Source organism: Daldinia decipiens, assembly GCF_022478715.1.
Source record: "Daldinia decipiens strain CBS 113046 unplaced genomic scaffold F4813scaffold_7, whole genome shotgun sequence".
Lineage (NCBI taxonomy): Eukaryota > Fungi > Ascomycota > Sordariomycetes > Xylariales > Hypoxylaceae > Daldinia > Daldinia decipiens.
Genome location: NW_026054550.1, coordinates 272,515 through 289,854, shown reverse-complemented (window position 1 = coordinate 289,854; position 17,340 = coordinate 272,515). Strand labels below are relative to the sequence as shown.

The 17,340-nt window shown below is 47.8% G+C and overlaps 5 protein-coding genes across 5 annotated transcripts; 3 read left to right on the top strand and 2 right to left on the bottom strand.

The window, feature by feature from the left end:
* Nucleotides 1-1,170: 1,170 nt before the first annotated feature.
* F4813DRAFT_312403 (uncharacterized protein) lies at nucleotides 1,171-3,330 on the bottom strand. Its single transcript, XM_049240889.1, has 2 exons — nucleotides 2,509-3,330; nucleotides 1,171-2,456 (listed from the first exon to the last, which is right to left on the bottom strand). The coding sequence occupies exons 1-2, from the start codon at nucleotides 3,059-3,061 to the stop codon at nucleotides 1,504-1,506; spliced, it is 1,506 nt and encodes a 501-aa protein (XP_049102033.1). The 5' UTR covers nucleotides 3,062-3,330; the 3' UTR covers nucleotides 1,171-1,503.
* A 1,525-nt stretch (nucleotides 3,331-4,855) lies between these two features.
* F4813DRAFT_350858 (uncharacterized protein) lies at nucleotides 4,856-6,695 on the top strand. The gene is made up of 3 exons (XM_049242344.1): nucleotides 4,856-5,110; nucleotides 5,163-5,848; nucleotides 5,906-6,695. Exons 1-3 carry the CDS (start codon nucleotides 5,079-5,081, stop codon nucleotides 6,385-6,387), a joined length of 1,200 nt encoding a protein of 399 aa, XP_049102032.1. The 5' UTR covers nucleotides 4,856-5,078; the 3' UTR covers nucleotides 6,388-6,695.
* Nucleotides 6,696-7,276: 581 nt separating this feature from the next.
* On the top strand, nucleotides 7,277-11,178 carry F4813DRAFT_350857 (DUF625-domain-containing protein). The gene is made up of 6 exons (XM_049242343.1): nucleotides 7,277-7,949; nucleotides 8,069-8,183; nucleotides 8,250-8,334; nucleotides 8,404-8,453; nucleotides 8,517-9,836; nucleotides 9,890-11,178. The coding sequence occupies exons 1-6, from the start codon at nucleotides 7,830-7,832 to the stop codon at nucleotides 10,774-10,776; spliced, it is 2,577 nt and encodes an 858-aa protein (XP_049102031.1). The 5' UTR covers nucleotides 7,277-7,829; the 3' UTR covers nucleotides 10,777-11,178.
* Nucleotides 11,179-11,316: 138 nt separating this feature from the next.
* On the bottom strand, nucleotides 11,317-12,517 carry F4813DRAFT_386936 (NAD(P)-binding protein; the record flags this gene model as incomplete). The annotated part of the gene is made up of 2 exons (XM_049246490.1): nucleotides 11,317-12,370; nucleotides 12,459-12,517. The coding sequence occupies 2 exons, from the start codon at nucleotides 12,515-12,517 to the stop codon at nucleotides 11,317-11,319; spliced, it is 1,113 nt and encodes a 370-aa protein (XP_049102030.1).
* A 1,964-nt stretch (nucleotides 12,518-14,481) lies between these two features.
* Nucleotides 14,482-15,850, top strand: F4813DRAFT_312139 (uncharacterized protein). Its single transcript, XM_049240888.1, has 2 exons — nucleotides 14,482-14,713; nucleotides 14,797-15,850. Exons 1-2 carry the CDS (start codon nucleotides 14,568-14,570, stop codon nucleotides 15,644-15,646), a joined length of 996 nt encoding a protein of 331 aa, XP_049102029.1. The 5' UTR covers nucleotides 14,482-14,567; the 3' UTR covers nucleotides 15,647-15,850.
* The last annotated feature ends 1,490 nt before the right edge of the window (nucleotides 15,851-17,340 follow it).

The following is a 17,340-nucleotide window of genomic DNA, read 5'->3' as shown; positions in this document are numbered from 1 at the left end:
GTAGGCGCTGATCGGCCGAACGACCCCGGTCCTAGAACACGAGAAGCACCCATCGATCGCCTTTAAGCGAAGGCTTATTATTTCCTTCCCTTTGGCGCTGGACACCCAATCTGACAGGCAAATATCCACCCATTCACTTACTCACTCACTCACTCACCCCCCCTATTTCCCAGAGCGTCATCTCCTTTCGATTCGCTCGCCGCAAGCCACCTGCGCGAAATCCATCCCGCTCCAGCGCCGAGGTGCGGCCTAACGTTGGCGTTTGCTATTAACTGCCATTGGTACTTGTGTTGTTGTTCTTGAGGAAGGGGGGGGTCGCGTAGGAAGAATTGAGAGCTGACTGGCCTGCGGTAGTAAGCAAGCAACCGCATTGCTAGCTCGAGGATCTAACATATGATAGGTAAGTAGTTCTCGCAGAGGCAGGCAACAGTCGCTCGCGTTACGGGTTACGAAAGTCGGCTTGTGTTTATTTTGGTCGCGGCGTTATTGGTTGGCATTGGTATACCTAGGTACACCCGAGAGCCGTTCTGGAGGTCTTGTCTCCCTCTGGCTAGCCTACCTATCTTAGGGCTCAATCCATTGCCGTTGTAGTATTAGTATTAAGTAGATTATGTACCTAGGTAGGTAGGTAGGTAGTCTGTGTGATACACAAGCGATGCGCCGTATGACGATCTTGTTCCCCAAGAAACATCCAGCGGCAAACTCCAGAGTCCACGGCGTATAACTAGTCCTTCATCAATATGGACGTACCTACCCAAGGAATAAGCAACATTCTCTATTAAGTCCGAAGGCACACACGGACGCACTATCTCTCTTTGCTTATTCTCTAACCTAGCGTCAGCTCATATCTTGGCTTACATGCGCCACGATAGCTCTCCGGACGCACAACCTAGGAGAAACCTGCCAAACTAAGATTAGAACGCGGTCAGAGTCTAGATCCCGCATGGGCCAAGGTTACATTCGGCCTATGGCAGTGCATATCAACCACCCATCGTGCGTCTTAGCGTGCAGATGCCATGCGGGACACGTTCGGGACGTCCCGACCTCCCCCATTTTCGATGGAGGGGTTTGTCGTTACGAGTTGCTCTGGGTAGCGGAGAGCTTCTGTTTTCATAGCAATACTGCGAGATCGAGATATGTTAACAGCTAAGAACGGCATCTAGGAATATCACGTCTCAGACGAATCCATGTATAATTTACAACTTCGGGGCGAGAAGCCGTAGTTAATAGCTACTATACAGGTTCGTCTAATAGCCCGTGTCGATCCATACTCCAGAAATAACTAAACTATCCGCTCTTGATAACCCACGTCGAACTCGAACTCCTCGTAATGCTTCATAATTATTGTAGATCTATAACTGCAGAATTTACAGGTGTACGCTGTGGGATACCATCCCATGCCGCTAGGAAGTAGATAAGTAGGTACCTGTGCAATGAATAAAAACAATTTGCAGACGCATTGCTGCTGTGTGTAAGCCCGTTATGAATACCGATATCCTTCGTCTAGTGTACCGCAGTGGTGGATCGTCTTCCAAAGGACCACCACTTTCTCCGTTGACTTTTATCTTTCGGCTTCTTGTGCAATTTCCTTATTTTCACTGTAAGTTCGGACGACTCCTTACTGGCCTCGCTGGTCTTCGGTTCAGCTACATGGCTCGCTCGATCGAGTTCGGAAACAGTGGCTCCGGGGGCAGTTGAATTCGACTTGCTACGCTGTGATGCATCGATCGACAGCCTGGACTTTCCGTTGCCGCTGCCGTTGCCGCTGCTCGATGGCCTAGGTTTGGATAGCCTGCGTGCTTTCTTTTGCGGGGACGATGTCAAAGGTGCTATTGCATCTTGTTCCTTAACATCTTTTGCCGTCGTATATGCAGGAGCTTTGCCTTTTTCCACCGAAAGGTTCTGTGGCGTTTTCGCACGGGGGCCGCTGGTAGTTGTTGTCTTGCTAGTATTATGTTCTAAACCTGCAGCTTCTTCCGTAGAACATGGCGCAGGTGGAGGGGCCACGATGCAGGGCGGTCGAGGTGGTGCAATAGCGGGACCGATAGATGTGGTAGATGGACCAAAGGAGGCTTCGTCAACTGGGGGAGTGCTCTTATCATCTCTCTCCGCAACACCGGATGCTGGCGGGATGGCCGTCTCTGTACCAGATATATTTTTATTTTCCTGTCTATTCGGTTTATTCTCGATCCCCTGGTTCGCGGTATGAGATGCTGAAAAATAGGCACTTTTTGTCGGGGGCGGATAGTACCGATCACTCTTCACAGGTGCCCCGACGGTTGTTTGAGAGATAGTGAAAGGCGTTTGATACGACTTCTCGCTAAACGAGAGACTTTTCTGAGAAATGCTTGGCTGATAGCTAGAAGAGTGCGAAAGGCGGTTGACGGCCTTGTTGTTTATCCTAGATTCATCATTGGGGGTACTTGATATTGCCGATGTTTCCTCAAGAGGCGCATCTATGTAACGATTAGAGCGAATATAATGTATACCGTGGCATAGGGTTTCTACCTTTACTCGATGTGATGGTACTAGACTGTTCATGGGATAATCTCGGAACCGGTGGTAGAGATAGAGGGGATCGTATGTATTCCGGTTCTTTCCCCTTGCCGCTTATCCCGCTTCTCCTACTTCCTACGCTTCTTAAACTTTCCGGGCGACTCGAGTTATCGGGTCCTTTCTGGGAGCCAGCTAGCTGCGGGGGGTAGTATGTGAGCTTGGGCCTGTCGTCTACGCTGTAGGGTTTGTAGTTTTTTGGTAGAGGAAAGATAGGGGTCTTATAGATGGATAGCGAGTCTCGAACCCGTGGCATGCCGGCCGCCTTACATTCCGATCTTGCCTTGGCGATGTTTTGCTTGTTCAGCTCGATTACCCTGGCGTTGTCTTCCTCTCTCGCACTTGCGGGTGCTACTAATAACATATCGCTAGCAGCATGCATAACTACATGCTTGTAAGGCACCTTGGCAGGTTCTTCCTTCGCCTTCTCTTTCACATTCCCATCATTCTTCGAATTTTTATCTTTGGCTTGTACCCGACGTCGCTTCAGCCTTGAAAATAGAGACATGGCTAATCCGGATTGTCTTAAGGATTATCGGATTGAAGCAACGTATATGTAGTCCCCAGATTCGCAAACGTAGACGGGGTTATGTCAACATTAGCTTCGGTTATCGTCTTACTAGCGGGACCTTGGATCATATATAATTTGACAACGGCCGTCATCTAAGGTAAATAGGCAGGTCAGAGTAGTAGTCGGAGAACACTATAGATAATATGATGATTCCGTAGCGAATGTTGGGAATCATAGGACGAATAAGACCTAAGATTGTCTGGTCATATATAAAACATAGTTAAAAAAGAATAAGTCTAATAACAAGCGTTGGAGGGAAAGAGTGTAAATAATAGGTAATAGGGAATGGAACATCGGAAGCTACGACGGCGATGAGTAGAATTCGTATGAACTTCCTATAATATGGAAGATGATATGAGAGATAAGAGCTTGTCCTTGAACCTTGCAGAGGTGGAAGCTATTTTAGGTGAGTACACCCAAAGTTAGAGCCAAGGAAGAGGAGAAGGCGTTTAAAGAGCGAAGTAAATCTTTATCGCTACTCCAACGATACAGAGCTTATTTTCTTATCATGCGAGGTCGCATCGACGAGATTTCCATGTGCGGCGATAGATACCTTAGGTACAGTAGGTATGCATAGACGACCCAGAGTTCGTATTTCGGCCACCGCCTCGGAGGAACTATGCTGCAAGAGTACAGAAGTAGGCATCTATTGGCTTTCCTGTACTATATGATCTATAACTCCACTCACCTTATGCAGTCACTTCAAGCATGACGATATATATCCAGACTCGTGGGTTCGCAAAATGCCTCCAATGTTTCAATGACACATTGGCAAGCATATTAGCGAACTAATCAGCCCCCAACCAGTATTACTACTGATCACGGTTAAGTAGCAATGTGATAATCGACGATAATGGAACTGGAGCTTATGAGTAACAATTCTCAAAGGTCAAGCGAAGCTGAAGTTATCACTTTAAAAGTTGAATAATAAGGAGATGAGGCGTTGAATAGGAGTGGGGTGTAAGTACCTAAGGTACCTGTACATATTCAGATGCATGCAAGGTACCTTCATGTAGGTATCTACACATAAATGCAAAATACCTTATGTTAGGTAGATAATCGAGGTATTCTAACCCCACAGTTACAGACACTACATGTATTAGGTATAGAAACACTTGTCTTCAAAAGAGTGTCACACGATTTGTATAGATCTAAATATCAATGCCTATACTTTATTATTCGTATCTTAGTTATAAGGATTCTAAGTAGGATAGTTTTCAGAAACCAATTTGGGCAGATACTTAATAAACTACCTAACCTAATATTGATATATTGAACAACGTCGAATTTGCCTCATATATAAATAAGATAACGCATGCTTAAAATACCTATTTACCCAATTAGAAACGGCTCAAGCTTTAAAGAAGGATCTAGTTTTCGGAGGGTTTAATATTGTGTAACAAGGCATGGTATATGTTAAAAGCCTTATTCGACCAATGTTCCCTGAAAGAACATGAGAATACTTGCTAATTCAGTTTCTTGAGACGTTATACCAAATTGATATTTACACCATAGAAAGGGGGGGCCGACTCCTTCCGGCTGAGATAGGTAGTTGGTTCTATGCCATCACTTAAAGCAAAGCTAAGTCTATAATATCACGTATCCCGCAATATGCTTTATAGCTGCAACTACCGCAACTACTTATGCCATTTCCTTCAACTTCTGATATTCTACTTTCGGGGAAGATCAGCAGCATTTCCTTATAAAAGAATGTTGTACCAAATGCGGATGTTTAGACAATAAGACTAACCAAATGCGACACCTCGCTATCATTGCGGACAATTCGATAGTGCCCCTTTGTGCATATAGAATATTCAAAGTAGCTCTAAATCTCGAGTCCCTCCATCTTTGCAACATGCTCCTTTTGTTAGTATTTACGAACTTCTCACGACCCTACATTGGCCTTTAAGTTCGCCTTGTAGCATTATAGAGATCTCGAGGGAACATTATCAAGATGGAACGGCCGCCTCCACTTAGTAAGACAACGTAAGTCAATCCTTCACTATCATAGTTGTATATAGGCTAATGTAATTTTTAGACATGTAGTCGACTATGGCCCGCGGCCTAGTTCACGATTTTTGCTAGCAGACGGTTCACGCTGGAAAGCATCTGCAGGAGCAGGGAAAATAGGCCCACCACAACCTGCGAATCGCTATAACCTGCTCTTGTACCTGAAGGGTATAAGCGAAGATCAGGACGTTGGGCCTCTTGTTCGAAATGCCTTCACAAGTAGGCAAAACCTTGGGAAGGACTACGTGGTATCAAACGCTGGGATATCAGAAACCAGGCTACAAGGAAATGATAACGCGGCAGCTCTTATAGCTGAATGGGACGCTGTTATTGAGCTGGCGAGGGTGGTCTGGGACAACCCAAACAATCTTGAAGACTGGATAACGCATATGTTCTACGAGCACTTTCGAGGGCGAATTCTGAGAGACGACGAGACTAAAGCACACACGCTGGCCCGTGTCTTGGGATGGGCTGATAGGTGGGCTGAAGTTCGTTACCGATACTTGAATCATTATCTGCGTGACGACCCAGACCACTGGATGAGAGCAGACCAGAGGGCTTTTAGAGAGGCCGGAGATCACGCCAACGAGATAGTTCACACTTCCTCGTTGCAGGACGACTGTCTACTAGCTGAGTCAAAGTGGTTTATACCTGTTCACAGAGCATTATTTTTCGATGTTTACCGGCTAGGTGTTAGGGAGGGTCGGCGATTGGGTACGTAAATTCATGACCACCTCCATATTTCGACTTAGTTCTAATGTTGTTATCTAGTTTATCTTGCGAACTGGACCAATCTCCCAGGGGCCATTAGAGAGGTATTCAGGTGGTCGATAGACTTTATTAACCGTTATATTCATTGGCGGGAGGCGTTGATGCGGGCGGGGACCAGAGATCACTTGAACGAAATGCGCCGCAGTACTCAGTTATCCATCCAAGCAAGGCAAAACCAAAGAGTTCAATTCGCAAACTCTATGAAATCAAACTTAAGGGGGCCAGACGAGGCATATCACAGATTTTTGGGCGTGTTACGCGTCTTGATGATGGAGGGAAGGGAGCAAATGAAATTCCAACAAAGTTCGTGGCGGGAGTTTTTGACATTAATCGATATGGTGACACAGCAACTTCGGACCTGTCGCCTGAACCGGCCAAACAATAACAGACATTGGGATTTACGACAGAATTGGCCCAAGCATTCAAGCCAAGATACTTTCCTGTTAAAACCCAGAGCTCCACACAACAGGTTTCTATTCTAATACAGACGGAGAGGTTATGATATCGTTAGTTGCCAGTTTGTTATATTATACGTTTAGTTGGACTTGACAAGGGATATTGAACTTCTTTGGATACCTAGTTCCAAATTTAGAAACTTGAGTATTGCATGTCCATGTGTCTTGGGCAAAGCGTCACATAAGATAGAATAATAACTGGGCAGAATTAGCGTTATGTGTTGAATAATTGTGCATGAACATTGCCGTCGATCAAATTAGCCACGCTAGGCGACGAAAATTATGGAGGGTTTTGAGATTTAAAGAGTTAGTTGAAAAGCACCTATGAAGATGTAAAGAGGTAAGAGTATACACCTGTTTCGATATGTGTGGCGCATTTAAGTCATTATATCTTACCTAATCCACGCTATATTCTATCAATAGGTACAATACTTGCCTACCTGCAGTCGGGTATAGGTAGGTCAGGTACATATTTATACATGTAGTACCTAGGTACCTAGGTAGCTTGTTAAGCGCCCCTCTGCCAAGATATTTAGGTATTTGGGTACCCAATTTCCCAGTATGCCCCCTGCTGTTCCACCATGCACGGACCATGTCATAGGTGGTATGTATGTACATATTCAAGCAGCAGTCCGAAAGCTCCAAAAAATCCCGACTTTAAAAACAACAGCAGCATTTACCGTTACCGCAGGTCGTATTTTTGATACCTTCCTTCATGTAACGGATATGTAGACATGTATACGTTGAAACTTGGGATTATTGATAATATTCTGTCTTTCTGCATTTTTGTCTGATTCTTATTTTGACTTGATTATTATAATCTGATCATCATTTCTATAACTCCCGTTGTCGCAATTTCCGTCTTGTCTCTGGCGCCTCACCCAAAAAAACTAAAAACTAAAAAATACGTCACAGTCCAATCTGGGCACGTCCCTTCCCCCCAAAGCAAAAAAGAGGTCCCTCCCCACCCACCCTAGGCGAAACCAATCTAGACCCTGTCGCACGGGGAGGATAATCCTAACCTGGCTGCCTTGTCTACACTAGGTAGCCCGACGCTTTCTCGACATTCACATCTCCATCTCACGTCGCCTCATATCGTCTCAAACCATATTCATCATCCGCTGTCCACCATCCACCCATCCAACCATCCAACCCACCACGAGCCACAAAGCCCCATCTTTGCTTGTTCCTAATCAATCGTCCGTTACGCCTTGCTTTCATTTTCGGCCCCCGCGTCCCTTTTTTAATTTGATAGTTCCGTCTTCACCTTGCCATCCCCCTCCGAGCATAGATTTGTCGCGTGCGCGCCCGTCAATTAGCGCGCCTATCTTGAGGAAAAAGTGGCAGCGCTTACCCTCCTCAGCCAGGCCGACACCGAATTATCTCTTCAACAACATTTAGATCTTGCACCAGATCTTCTGCAGTATAATCGTCTGGCTGTCGACGTCGAATCTGACGTACCGTTGACGATGGCGGCACAGCCTGTGCCTCATCCGTCGACGGATAAGAAACGAGTAAAGGTCTACGAGCTGCGCAATAATGACTGGTTCGATCGGGGTACAGGCTTTTGCACCGCTGCTCTCAATATTGTAAGCATCTCTCAACTCGCGACGCGCTTTGCGCCAACATTGCTGTTCCATCGCATCGGCTTTCTTTCCTGTCTCCTGTATTCTATCGTTGCTAACATGCTGATCGTCATTGCCTCTAGTCCGAAGATGGCCACCAAAGAGATCCACGAGTAATTGTCGAGTCTGAAGACCAACCGGATCGCGTATTGCTGGAGACGAGAATTTGTAAGGAAGATGGCTTCCACAAACAGCAGGGTACGCTAATGGCTCAACATAAAAACTTGCTACGAGGTGCATGATTATTGACAGTTATCTCTTTAGAAACCCTGATTGTCTGGACCGAACCTACCAATGGCGTCGACATGGCTCTCAGCTTTCAGGAAGCTGAAGGCTGCGCCATGATATGGTATGGCTAACTGCAAGCACTTGCTTCTGATATATCCATGGAGGAAAATAGTGACTAAACATATTGTAGGAAGTTCATTAATAGTATCCAGCAGCAATATCAGTCCGTGAATGCGCCAGGTATATATATATACATTGATTCGCCTCTATTCACTAATAGATCGCTAATCTAGTCTCGCGTAGACGACAGCCTATCTGATGATCTCGCCATGGACGGCCTAAACCCGATTTCTCTCCCCCCGGCTTCCATGGCAAACCTCGCCGAAATAGAATCGCAAATGCGTGGACTTAGTGGGACGATAAATGGCCGCGATGCTCTCACCAAATACGTCCTGGCAGAAGATTATATCGGCAAGCTGATCCCCCTGGTTTCCGACGCGGAGGATCTCGAAAGCCTCAACGATTTGCATCGCCTTTGCAATATTATGAAGATTATTATTCTTCTCAACGATACTAGCATTATAGAGCACGCCGTATCGGACGAAAGTGTAATCGGCGTTGTCGGCGCGTTGGAATATGATCCGGATTTCCCGAGCCACAAGGCCAATCATCGGCAATGGTTGGAAGGGGAGGGCCGCTTTAAGGAGGTTGTGCAAATCGAGGACATCCAGATACTAAAGAAGATACATCAAACGTATCGGCTTCAGTATTTGAAGGATGTCGTCCTAGCGCGTATTCTGGACGATAACACCTTCTCGGTATTGAACTCACTTATCTTCTTCAATCAGGTCGATATCGTACAACATCTCCAGTCGAATGCGGCTTTCCTTGCCGAGCTATTTAATATATTCAAGTCCCCTCAAACCGACCCCAGGCGTAAGAAGGAGGCAGTGCTATTCATACAGCAATGTTGCGCCATTGCTAAAAACTTACAGCCGCCAGCTCGCCAGACTCTGTACAACAACTTTCTCGCTAATGGCCTTCTTCAAGTCATTAACTTTGGCCTGCGACACGGCGATGTAGCAGTGAGAGTTGGTGCGACTGATATTCTGGTGTCTATGATCGATCACGACCCGCAGATGATAAGGGCTATGATATACCGGCAGCTTCAAGAGAAACAGCCACCTTTGACGGACTCGCTTATCGACTTGCTCTTGGTCGAAGTTGATTTAGGGGTTAAGTCGCAGATATCCGATGCTCTAAAGGTACTGCTTGACCAAGGTCCGCCAGTACAACAGGAGGCGTTTACGAAGGCCAATGGCGAGTATGGTGTTCGAGCCGCATCCAGAATACCGCCAAGCGCAGACCCGCAGCAGGATAATTTTCTCAACACCTTCTACGAGAGGTCAGCCTCGAGACTATTCCAACCCCTAATAAACCTAGAGGGTCGAACAAACATGGAGTTTTCAGTTCAGCAGGCCTCTATCTTCACATATCTTATCGAAATTCTCTGTTTCTTCATCCGTCAACATCAACACCGCAGCAAATTCTTCGTCTTGAATAACGACATCGTTTCCCGCATCAGCCAACTTCTGAGTTGCCCGGAGAAATTCCTAAAACTTAGTGAGTTTCTTAGATACCACGTATTTGTCTTGGGGATGCTAACCCTCTTTTAGTTGCTATCCGGTTCCTTCGACAGCTAATTGGCCTACAAGACGAATTCTACGTAAAACATGTGTCAGAAAAGAAGGTTATCGGTCCAGTCCTCGACGTCCTCATTGAAACTATGCCAAGAGACAATTTACTTAGTTCTGCATGTTTGGAATTCTTCGAATTCGTCAGGAAAGAAAATGTCAAGGACTTAGTCAAGCATATTGTTGAGAACTACCGAGACAAGGTTCAGAGGCTTACCTACATGGATCTCTTTAGGACCTTGATTACGCGATACGATCAGACTGGGGGATTCAGTGCTAATATGGACTACTTCATAGAAGTGGACGACGAGCCGAGAAGACGGGCAAACATAATTAACCCTAAGACCGGAGCGTTAATGGAACACATTGCTATGGACCAGGCCGAGGAAGAGTATTGGAACACGTCTGACGACGAAGAAGACATGCAGACGAAACCAGGAAATCGAACGACATGCACAAATGGAGAATCAAACGCAAAACCCCTGGTTGATTATGCCTCCGACGAGGAGGGCGATGAGAACTTGGATGCCGGGGCGCTCTCGGCTGACGAGGACAGACAAGATGACGGGTCCAAGAAAACAGATGATAATTCTGGAGATGTTGCGCCTCCACCAGAACGCCTGTCCGAGAAACGCCGACGCGAAGAAGACGAGGAAGATGACCTGAGTAAGATGGTCCAACACAAACGTCGAAATAGCTCGACCGCTAGTTCCAGCGCGTCGGGCGTATCCGGAGTTCTTCGCAAGAAGAGGAGTATCTCGGGTGCCAGGGAAGCGGCAAACGCACCAAGGAAGATTGCTATCAGTCTCTCCCCGAACCTAAAGGGCGGTGGCGGGCAGGGCCAAGGCCGATCAGATGAGGAGGCATGATAAGACCAATAATCTACTATTTTCTTCTCGGGACCCTATTTACGTACTAGCATGGTTTGGTTTCGGTACGTCAGTGATGACAGGAAAGGCGGCCGGCGTTTGGCGAGAGGGATCTTTTTGACCCTGTGTCTAATAGGGATAAAGCCTAGATACTAGGAGCAAAGGAGATGAGAGTCTAGGAACGAGGACAGAACTTTGTGGCTCGAGGGTCCTACAGAACCCGGGATTGGCTTTGTACGTTGTGGTCTCCGATAACCACAGGCCTGGAGAATGTCATGTCACTGTATTACTATTTATGAGCCACCCTGGCGAAATAGCCCCAGCGTCTGTTGGTACGCGGAACGGGCGGGCGGAGACTGAAAACAGGGATAGCACAAATTAAAACAATGATTACAAAAATATGCATGTAATTCGCACCTCTAAAACTTAGCTACTATGGTTTGGCTACTCGGATCACTGGATGTGATCCTGTACGATTCTCTTAGGAGAGAAATACTGTTAATTATTGCAACGCGTTGACTTGATAACCCAGGCTTTGATTTATAGTTTAGAGCCCGCCTCTTCATCGGGCGAGGATATTTCTATGACAAGTTTACCAAACTGCTTCCCATGTCTTATGTCCTCGAATAGATCATCGAGAGCCTTTAAGTTGTCGAGGCCTTTGACTACACGGCTCACAACAGGTCGTATCTGGTGCTTCCGTACGAATTCCACCATGTCCCGAAACTCGGCGCGCGACCCCATCGTCGTGCCCCGGAGATCGACGTTCTTCATAACGGCCTGCATCAGCCAGTCCATCTTAGGCCCGACGGTCATCCCGTAGATCGATATCACACCCCCCGCCTTCAACAGCCGCACCGTCTTGGCCACAACATCCCCTCCCGCGCCGTCGACGACCAGATCCAAGTACGGCCGCGACGCGGGCAGCAGCGTTGCCAGCTGCTTCTCCCACCCCGGTTCCTTGTACGACACGCCGCCCTTGGCGCCCAGGGCGCGCGCGCGCTCCAGCTTCGAGGCGTCGCCCGACGTCACGTAGACGTTGCAGCCGAGCGCGGTGGCAAACTGCAGGGTGCAGAGCGCGACGCCGCCGCCGATGCCGGTGACGAGGACGTTCCGGCCGGCGGCGACGTGGCGGCTCGCGTCGCCGGCGAAGCCCTTGGTCACGAGGGCGCGCCAGGCGGTCAGCCCGACGAGCGGGAAGGCGGCGGCTTCGGGGGCGGACAGGTGCGGCGGGGCGAGCTCGACTTCGTCGGCGGGCACGAGGACGTAGTCCTGGCCGGTGCCGGCGGCGTACAGCGTGGTGCCGCCTATGACGCTAAACCTGCTCGGGTCCTCGGGGCCCGCGGGCGAGCTGGCCCAGCCGCGGGACGGGGTCAGGACGACTTGCTTGCCGAGGAGGGGGGCGGATTGTGGGCCGGGGCCGGACTCGACGACGGTGCCGAAACCGTCTGCGAGGAGGGGGTTGGTGAAGGATATGGCGGGGTAGAGGTGTTGCCGGATGAAGAAGTCGCGGTGGTTGAGGGCCGCGGTGTGGATCCGGACTAGGACCTCGTTGGGGCCGGGTTTGGGCTTGGGGACTTGGACGATTTGGAGGCTGGGAGGGGTGTTAGTTTGGTGTGTGGTGTGGTGTGGTGGTGTGAGGGAATGGAGGGGGAAAAAAAAAAAGGGGGGGGGGGGATTACGGGTAATAGACTTGGCCGGGCTTGCCGTCGACTTTCTTGATGGTGAGAGCCTGTGGCATCTTGGGCGGGATTTTGTTAGTGGCTGGCTGTACGATTACAATGGTGGTGGCTACTATCATGGATACTGCAATTCAAATAAATCGAGAGATGCTACATCGACGTAAGGGCGGACATTGGGAGTTGTGCTTTCTATAAGTGCTAAGGTTATTGGTAATTGGCAATAGTTATAGTTATATATTGTATGAGTAAGCTATAACCTAGAAGGAGGTCTATAGAGCTACCTTAGGTAGGTAAGGGTGCATCTAATCGGGTTAAGAGCTGCTATATTCTAAGGCTCTAATTTGTCAGCTCTGGGACGTCATTTACGATATTGGGCTAATCTTTCCCCGCGGGGTGCTATAAAACCTCGGTACCGCCAGCCTACCTAGGTATAAATAAACACCCGCAATTCTATAGATACCTATATGCGTGTCTAGTCTGAGCTACGTAATTTTGGTGGGGTAAAATAAGGTTATTTCAGATATAAGAGGCAGGTAGGTACATATATATAGGCAACCTAGGTACTTAGCGCTTTCTATAGGAGCTTTGCTTTCCATCGTACCTGCTGGGTATATCGAGATGTTCGAAGCTGGAAGGAGCACCTATGTACATAGAAAGAAGATATTACTTTAGGTACCTCCTAGGTTCATATGAAACTTGCCTTTTTCTTAATCGGATTAGACTTCGTTCCTGTAAAAACAAAGACATCGTGTCCATATCCTGGAATTCGCATTCGGCTCGAGGTCCGAAAACGGCCATGGCTCCTTGATTAAACCCTCTAACCCTGTGTGGCTAACATTCATTTCTTCAGGCCTAGCTATGGTAGTGATCGTCAATACCAAATACCGTGGCATTGTTCTATCTTGCTGCCAAGTCTTCTCAACGTTCTATTTCCAGAAATAGGCGAGACGTGACGTCCGTAACCAGACGCTCTACATAGTCGGGCTTTACTATCTTAATGCGACCGAGACAAGCACGTGTATCCTGCAATATCAATCACGGTTCCGAGTCTTTGGGTTCGTTAGTTTGACTCCAAAGGTTGCATAATACCGACGGTCGATGATCTAAGAGTTAGCAAACTAAGCTTGGCGAAAACTCATTCAACTCTCACGCAAAGCTACGAACATATCCGCGAAGACGGTAGACATATGTAGGTTACATACCTATGTTATAGATGAATTAGACGAAGAAGACTAATTAACAAGTCCACCACCTGGGAACTTGAGATCCATAATTCGATCCAAGGCTAAAGGCCCATAATTCTGAGCCGATATCCCCACTCACTTCGGCGAGGCGCACGGATAAGATCCATGCGAGATCCCCGATACCCTTAACTCCTAGTGATCGCCGTCTACTACAGTATATACACTAATACGTATATACCTACTCATCAGCCTTGAGCCAAATTCCGGGTCCTCGGGCTAAAATCTTAGCGTTTCACAATAACGTTCTCGAAACATGGATTAAATAATTCGAGGAGGATTTCGAAGTCGTGTAGAAGTCCCCGCGTGCAACCATCCGTTCACCCCCCCCCCTGCGCATAACGTGCCATCCTCGAGTCTGAAGAGGGAACATAGGACTCTCGACTGATAGCATCCAGGGAAGTAACTATCCAGTCAGAACGTATAGAGGAAAATAGGAGGTCAATATGGCACCAATATAGCATGGAATTATATGTCGATATGCAATAGATGCTGCTACACTAGCGTCGCCGACCGTTGAAATTGACCATGGGACTCGTGCAGCGGGAGGACATGGATATGGGAAATAAGGGAAAGTTCCCTAAGGCTGCTAGGTCACCATGTTGTTTGCGTACCCATCTCTACATCCGTTGCGGGTCCTTTTCTAGGATGTCTAGATTAAACGGAGAAGGGTCTTTGATGGAAACAAAGCTTTGAATGGACTAGAGTCGCCGACTCAACTATACAATATGACTCGAATATAATAACATACTATCGAGCTTTTCAAGTTCAAATTCGCCACTGACGATTCTTCGCCCACCCTTTCCAACTATTCCTACTATAGCAACTTGTTCTGCATCGAAGACGTTACACGCTGGTATCTGAGAACATGTCCAAACCTTTCATATCTGGCGTCGCCTTCGGTGCTGCTCTAACAGCAGCGGCGATTCACCCACCGAACGTCATCGTCGAGCAAATGACCTTTCAGAACTGGCACATGGTTGTTACATTCCTAACAGCTTCCGGTACCAGCACGTAAGAATATATTTTTCCGTGATAAAACATCATCGTTACTTTCTCAAGGGCGTGGTGTAAGAAATGGCTAACCGCTAAAATAGTCTCCTTGTCCACGCGTTACAACAGCTAGGTTATCTCCGCTTGAATCCGCGAGACTATTCGACACTTGGCATATTTGGTGCTCTTGATGGAAACATAATAGGGGGTTTGATTTTGGGTGCTGGCTTGACCGTTTCTGGTTCCTGCCCGGGGACCGTCTTTGCGCAAGTAGGGGATGGTATCCGCTCTGGCCTCTATACGCTCGGCGGAGGGATACTTGGTGGCATAATCTGGTCGGGTTTCCTGCGGCCGGCTTTTCGCAACAGGGCGAAGTCAAGTACAGAGTCATCGGATGGTAAAGGCCACTACCACTTAACTTTAGACAAGTGGATAGGTACAAGCCACCTGGGCGTACTTGTTGTGGTAGAGACCTTGTTTGCGAGTGCCGTTGCAACGATAGTCTATCTTGCTTCCCCTGAATCCGGCGGGTTGGTAGGTCCAGTCACAGGTGGTATCTTGATTGCGGGTGCCCAAACGGTTTCCATCGTGACACGAAAGTCTCTTCTAGGAACTTCAAGCTCTTTCGAGGAAGTCGGCGACTATTTCTGGTGGGCAGCAGGGCAAAGAGATATGCCGAAGTCACACAGCGCTATTGCGCTCGCTACAGGTATGATCACAGGGGCACTAGCCATTTCTCTGGCATCACCGACGACACGTGTGACATCCGACATCACTATCGAGCCCATTAGAGCAATTCTTGGTGGCATGCTCCTCGCAGTCGGGTCGAGAATGGCAGGCGGCTGCACGTCCGGTCATGGGATTTCCGGCATATCGCTTCTCTCCATCTCAAGCTTTGTCACTGTAGCTGCTATGTTTGCTGGAGGAGCAGGCGTCGCCGCGATCATAGGGTAATCCAACCATTCAAGAGTCGTGTCCTTCTGTGAGGGTCATATTCCCTCGGAATAGACTATCCGATAGGTTAGGAACCTTGGTTGCAAGCATGGGTACTAGTGATTGCTTCGCGTTGTAGTTTCATCTACTACGCTCCTACTCATTGGTAACAGCCAGGCAACTGATTTAGCTCGCTTATTCCCGAAAGGTGAGCGAGTCAATCTATCAAGGCTAGTATAGTTCATCTAAGAGGAGGGTAAGGGGAACAACTCTACAACCAGTACCTACTCAATAAAGCCCGGATTTAGAGAAGAACGGCGTAGCGCACGTTGAGTATTCGTCTTATTGAGCAGGGGATCATGAAGATACATACGTAAAGAGATCAGCGATACTCACAAGACGGTCGAACCAAAGACGGGATATCACGAATGTGGTGGGTATGTGAAGTAGGTAGTCGGGCGATAATGCTCAGCCCGGGTCGGCGACCGAATATATTTATAAGCCACGGGCTTCGATTTTGGGTACCCATTTCCCCTCTGTGTCGCCGTGCGACGTCGGACTCCGGCATTGCTGCCAATAGAGGAGGTCCTGCAAAGTCGTATCGCACGGATGGGGGAGCGGGGGGATAGTAAGCGTATATAGTAATGTCTCGGCCATACCCGGCCAACCATCCCCCCTTTTTATTAGGGGAAAGCGCCATTTGGTATAATCTCTCAGCGCTGTTCTTATATATATTGGATACACATGGACATAGGCAGACACTGCCTCCCGCGTGTTACACTACGTTTGTGATATATGCGACGTACCGCGCTCCATCGCAAGTAAGTAAGTCTTGATACCTTACTTAGGTACATGTTAAGGCACTGCATGCTCGGAGTATTATAGGACCTCGGCGATTCGAGATGCATACTTTAGGTACGCATATACATAATATGTTTAGTTATATAGCCTATTAACTACCTACCTACATATGCACTATCTCGCCGCGCCGCACGTGTCCGAAATATCAATCCACCCACCCGCTCGTTCGCTCGCTCCTCTGCTCGCCGACAACCATGCCGGAGAACAATAAATTCACATCGCCGGAGGATCTGCCATGCGACTGTACTTCCTACTACCGACTGACCGCTACTTGGACGCTCTGCATGTCATACCAATACCAAGAATATAGCTTGCTCCTTCGACCATCCACGAGTCCGTCTATGAGCTCGACGTACGTGTCGGTATATGAGGTACCTGGGGTAAGCAAATAGGTAGTTACTTACCTTACCTGCTCTCCCATCTCTCCTGACCGCTACTCCGCGCGTCTAGTCTATAACATGGTATTGGTAGAAAATAGACCCGCCAGCGAAAGGGAGAACCTGTAGGTCAAGTAGGTTATCTCGTCGAAAATAGCTAAAGATATGCAGTACCTACACACTAACTAACTAACTAACTAACTAACTAACTGACCTTTAAGAATCCGATGCCCTCGTTATACGAATAGACCGGAGGGAAAAGTCGTAGCAGCTTCGATCCTGTGATGTACTCCGCATGCGGGATTGCCGACAATCCACGTGCTGAGAGGAATTATATAGCTAAGGTACGTAACTGTAGCTTGGCTGCATATGGTATCTGCGTAGGAATACAGGCTGTAAAGGCATTGCCGTCTGGGAATAAAACGTCTCTAAGAGAGGACTGCTGAAATCGAGATATCAAAATAACTTAGAGATGAA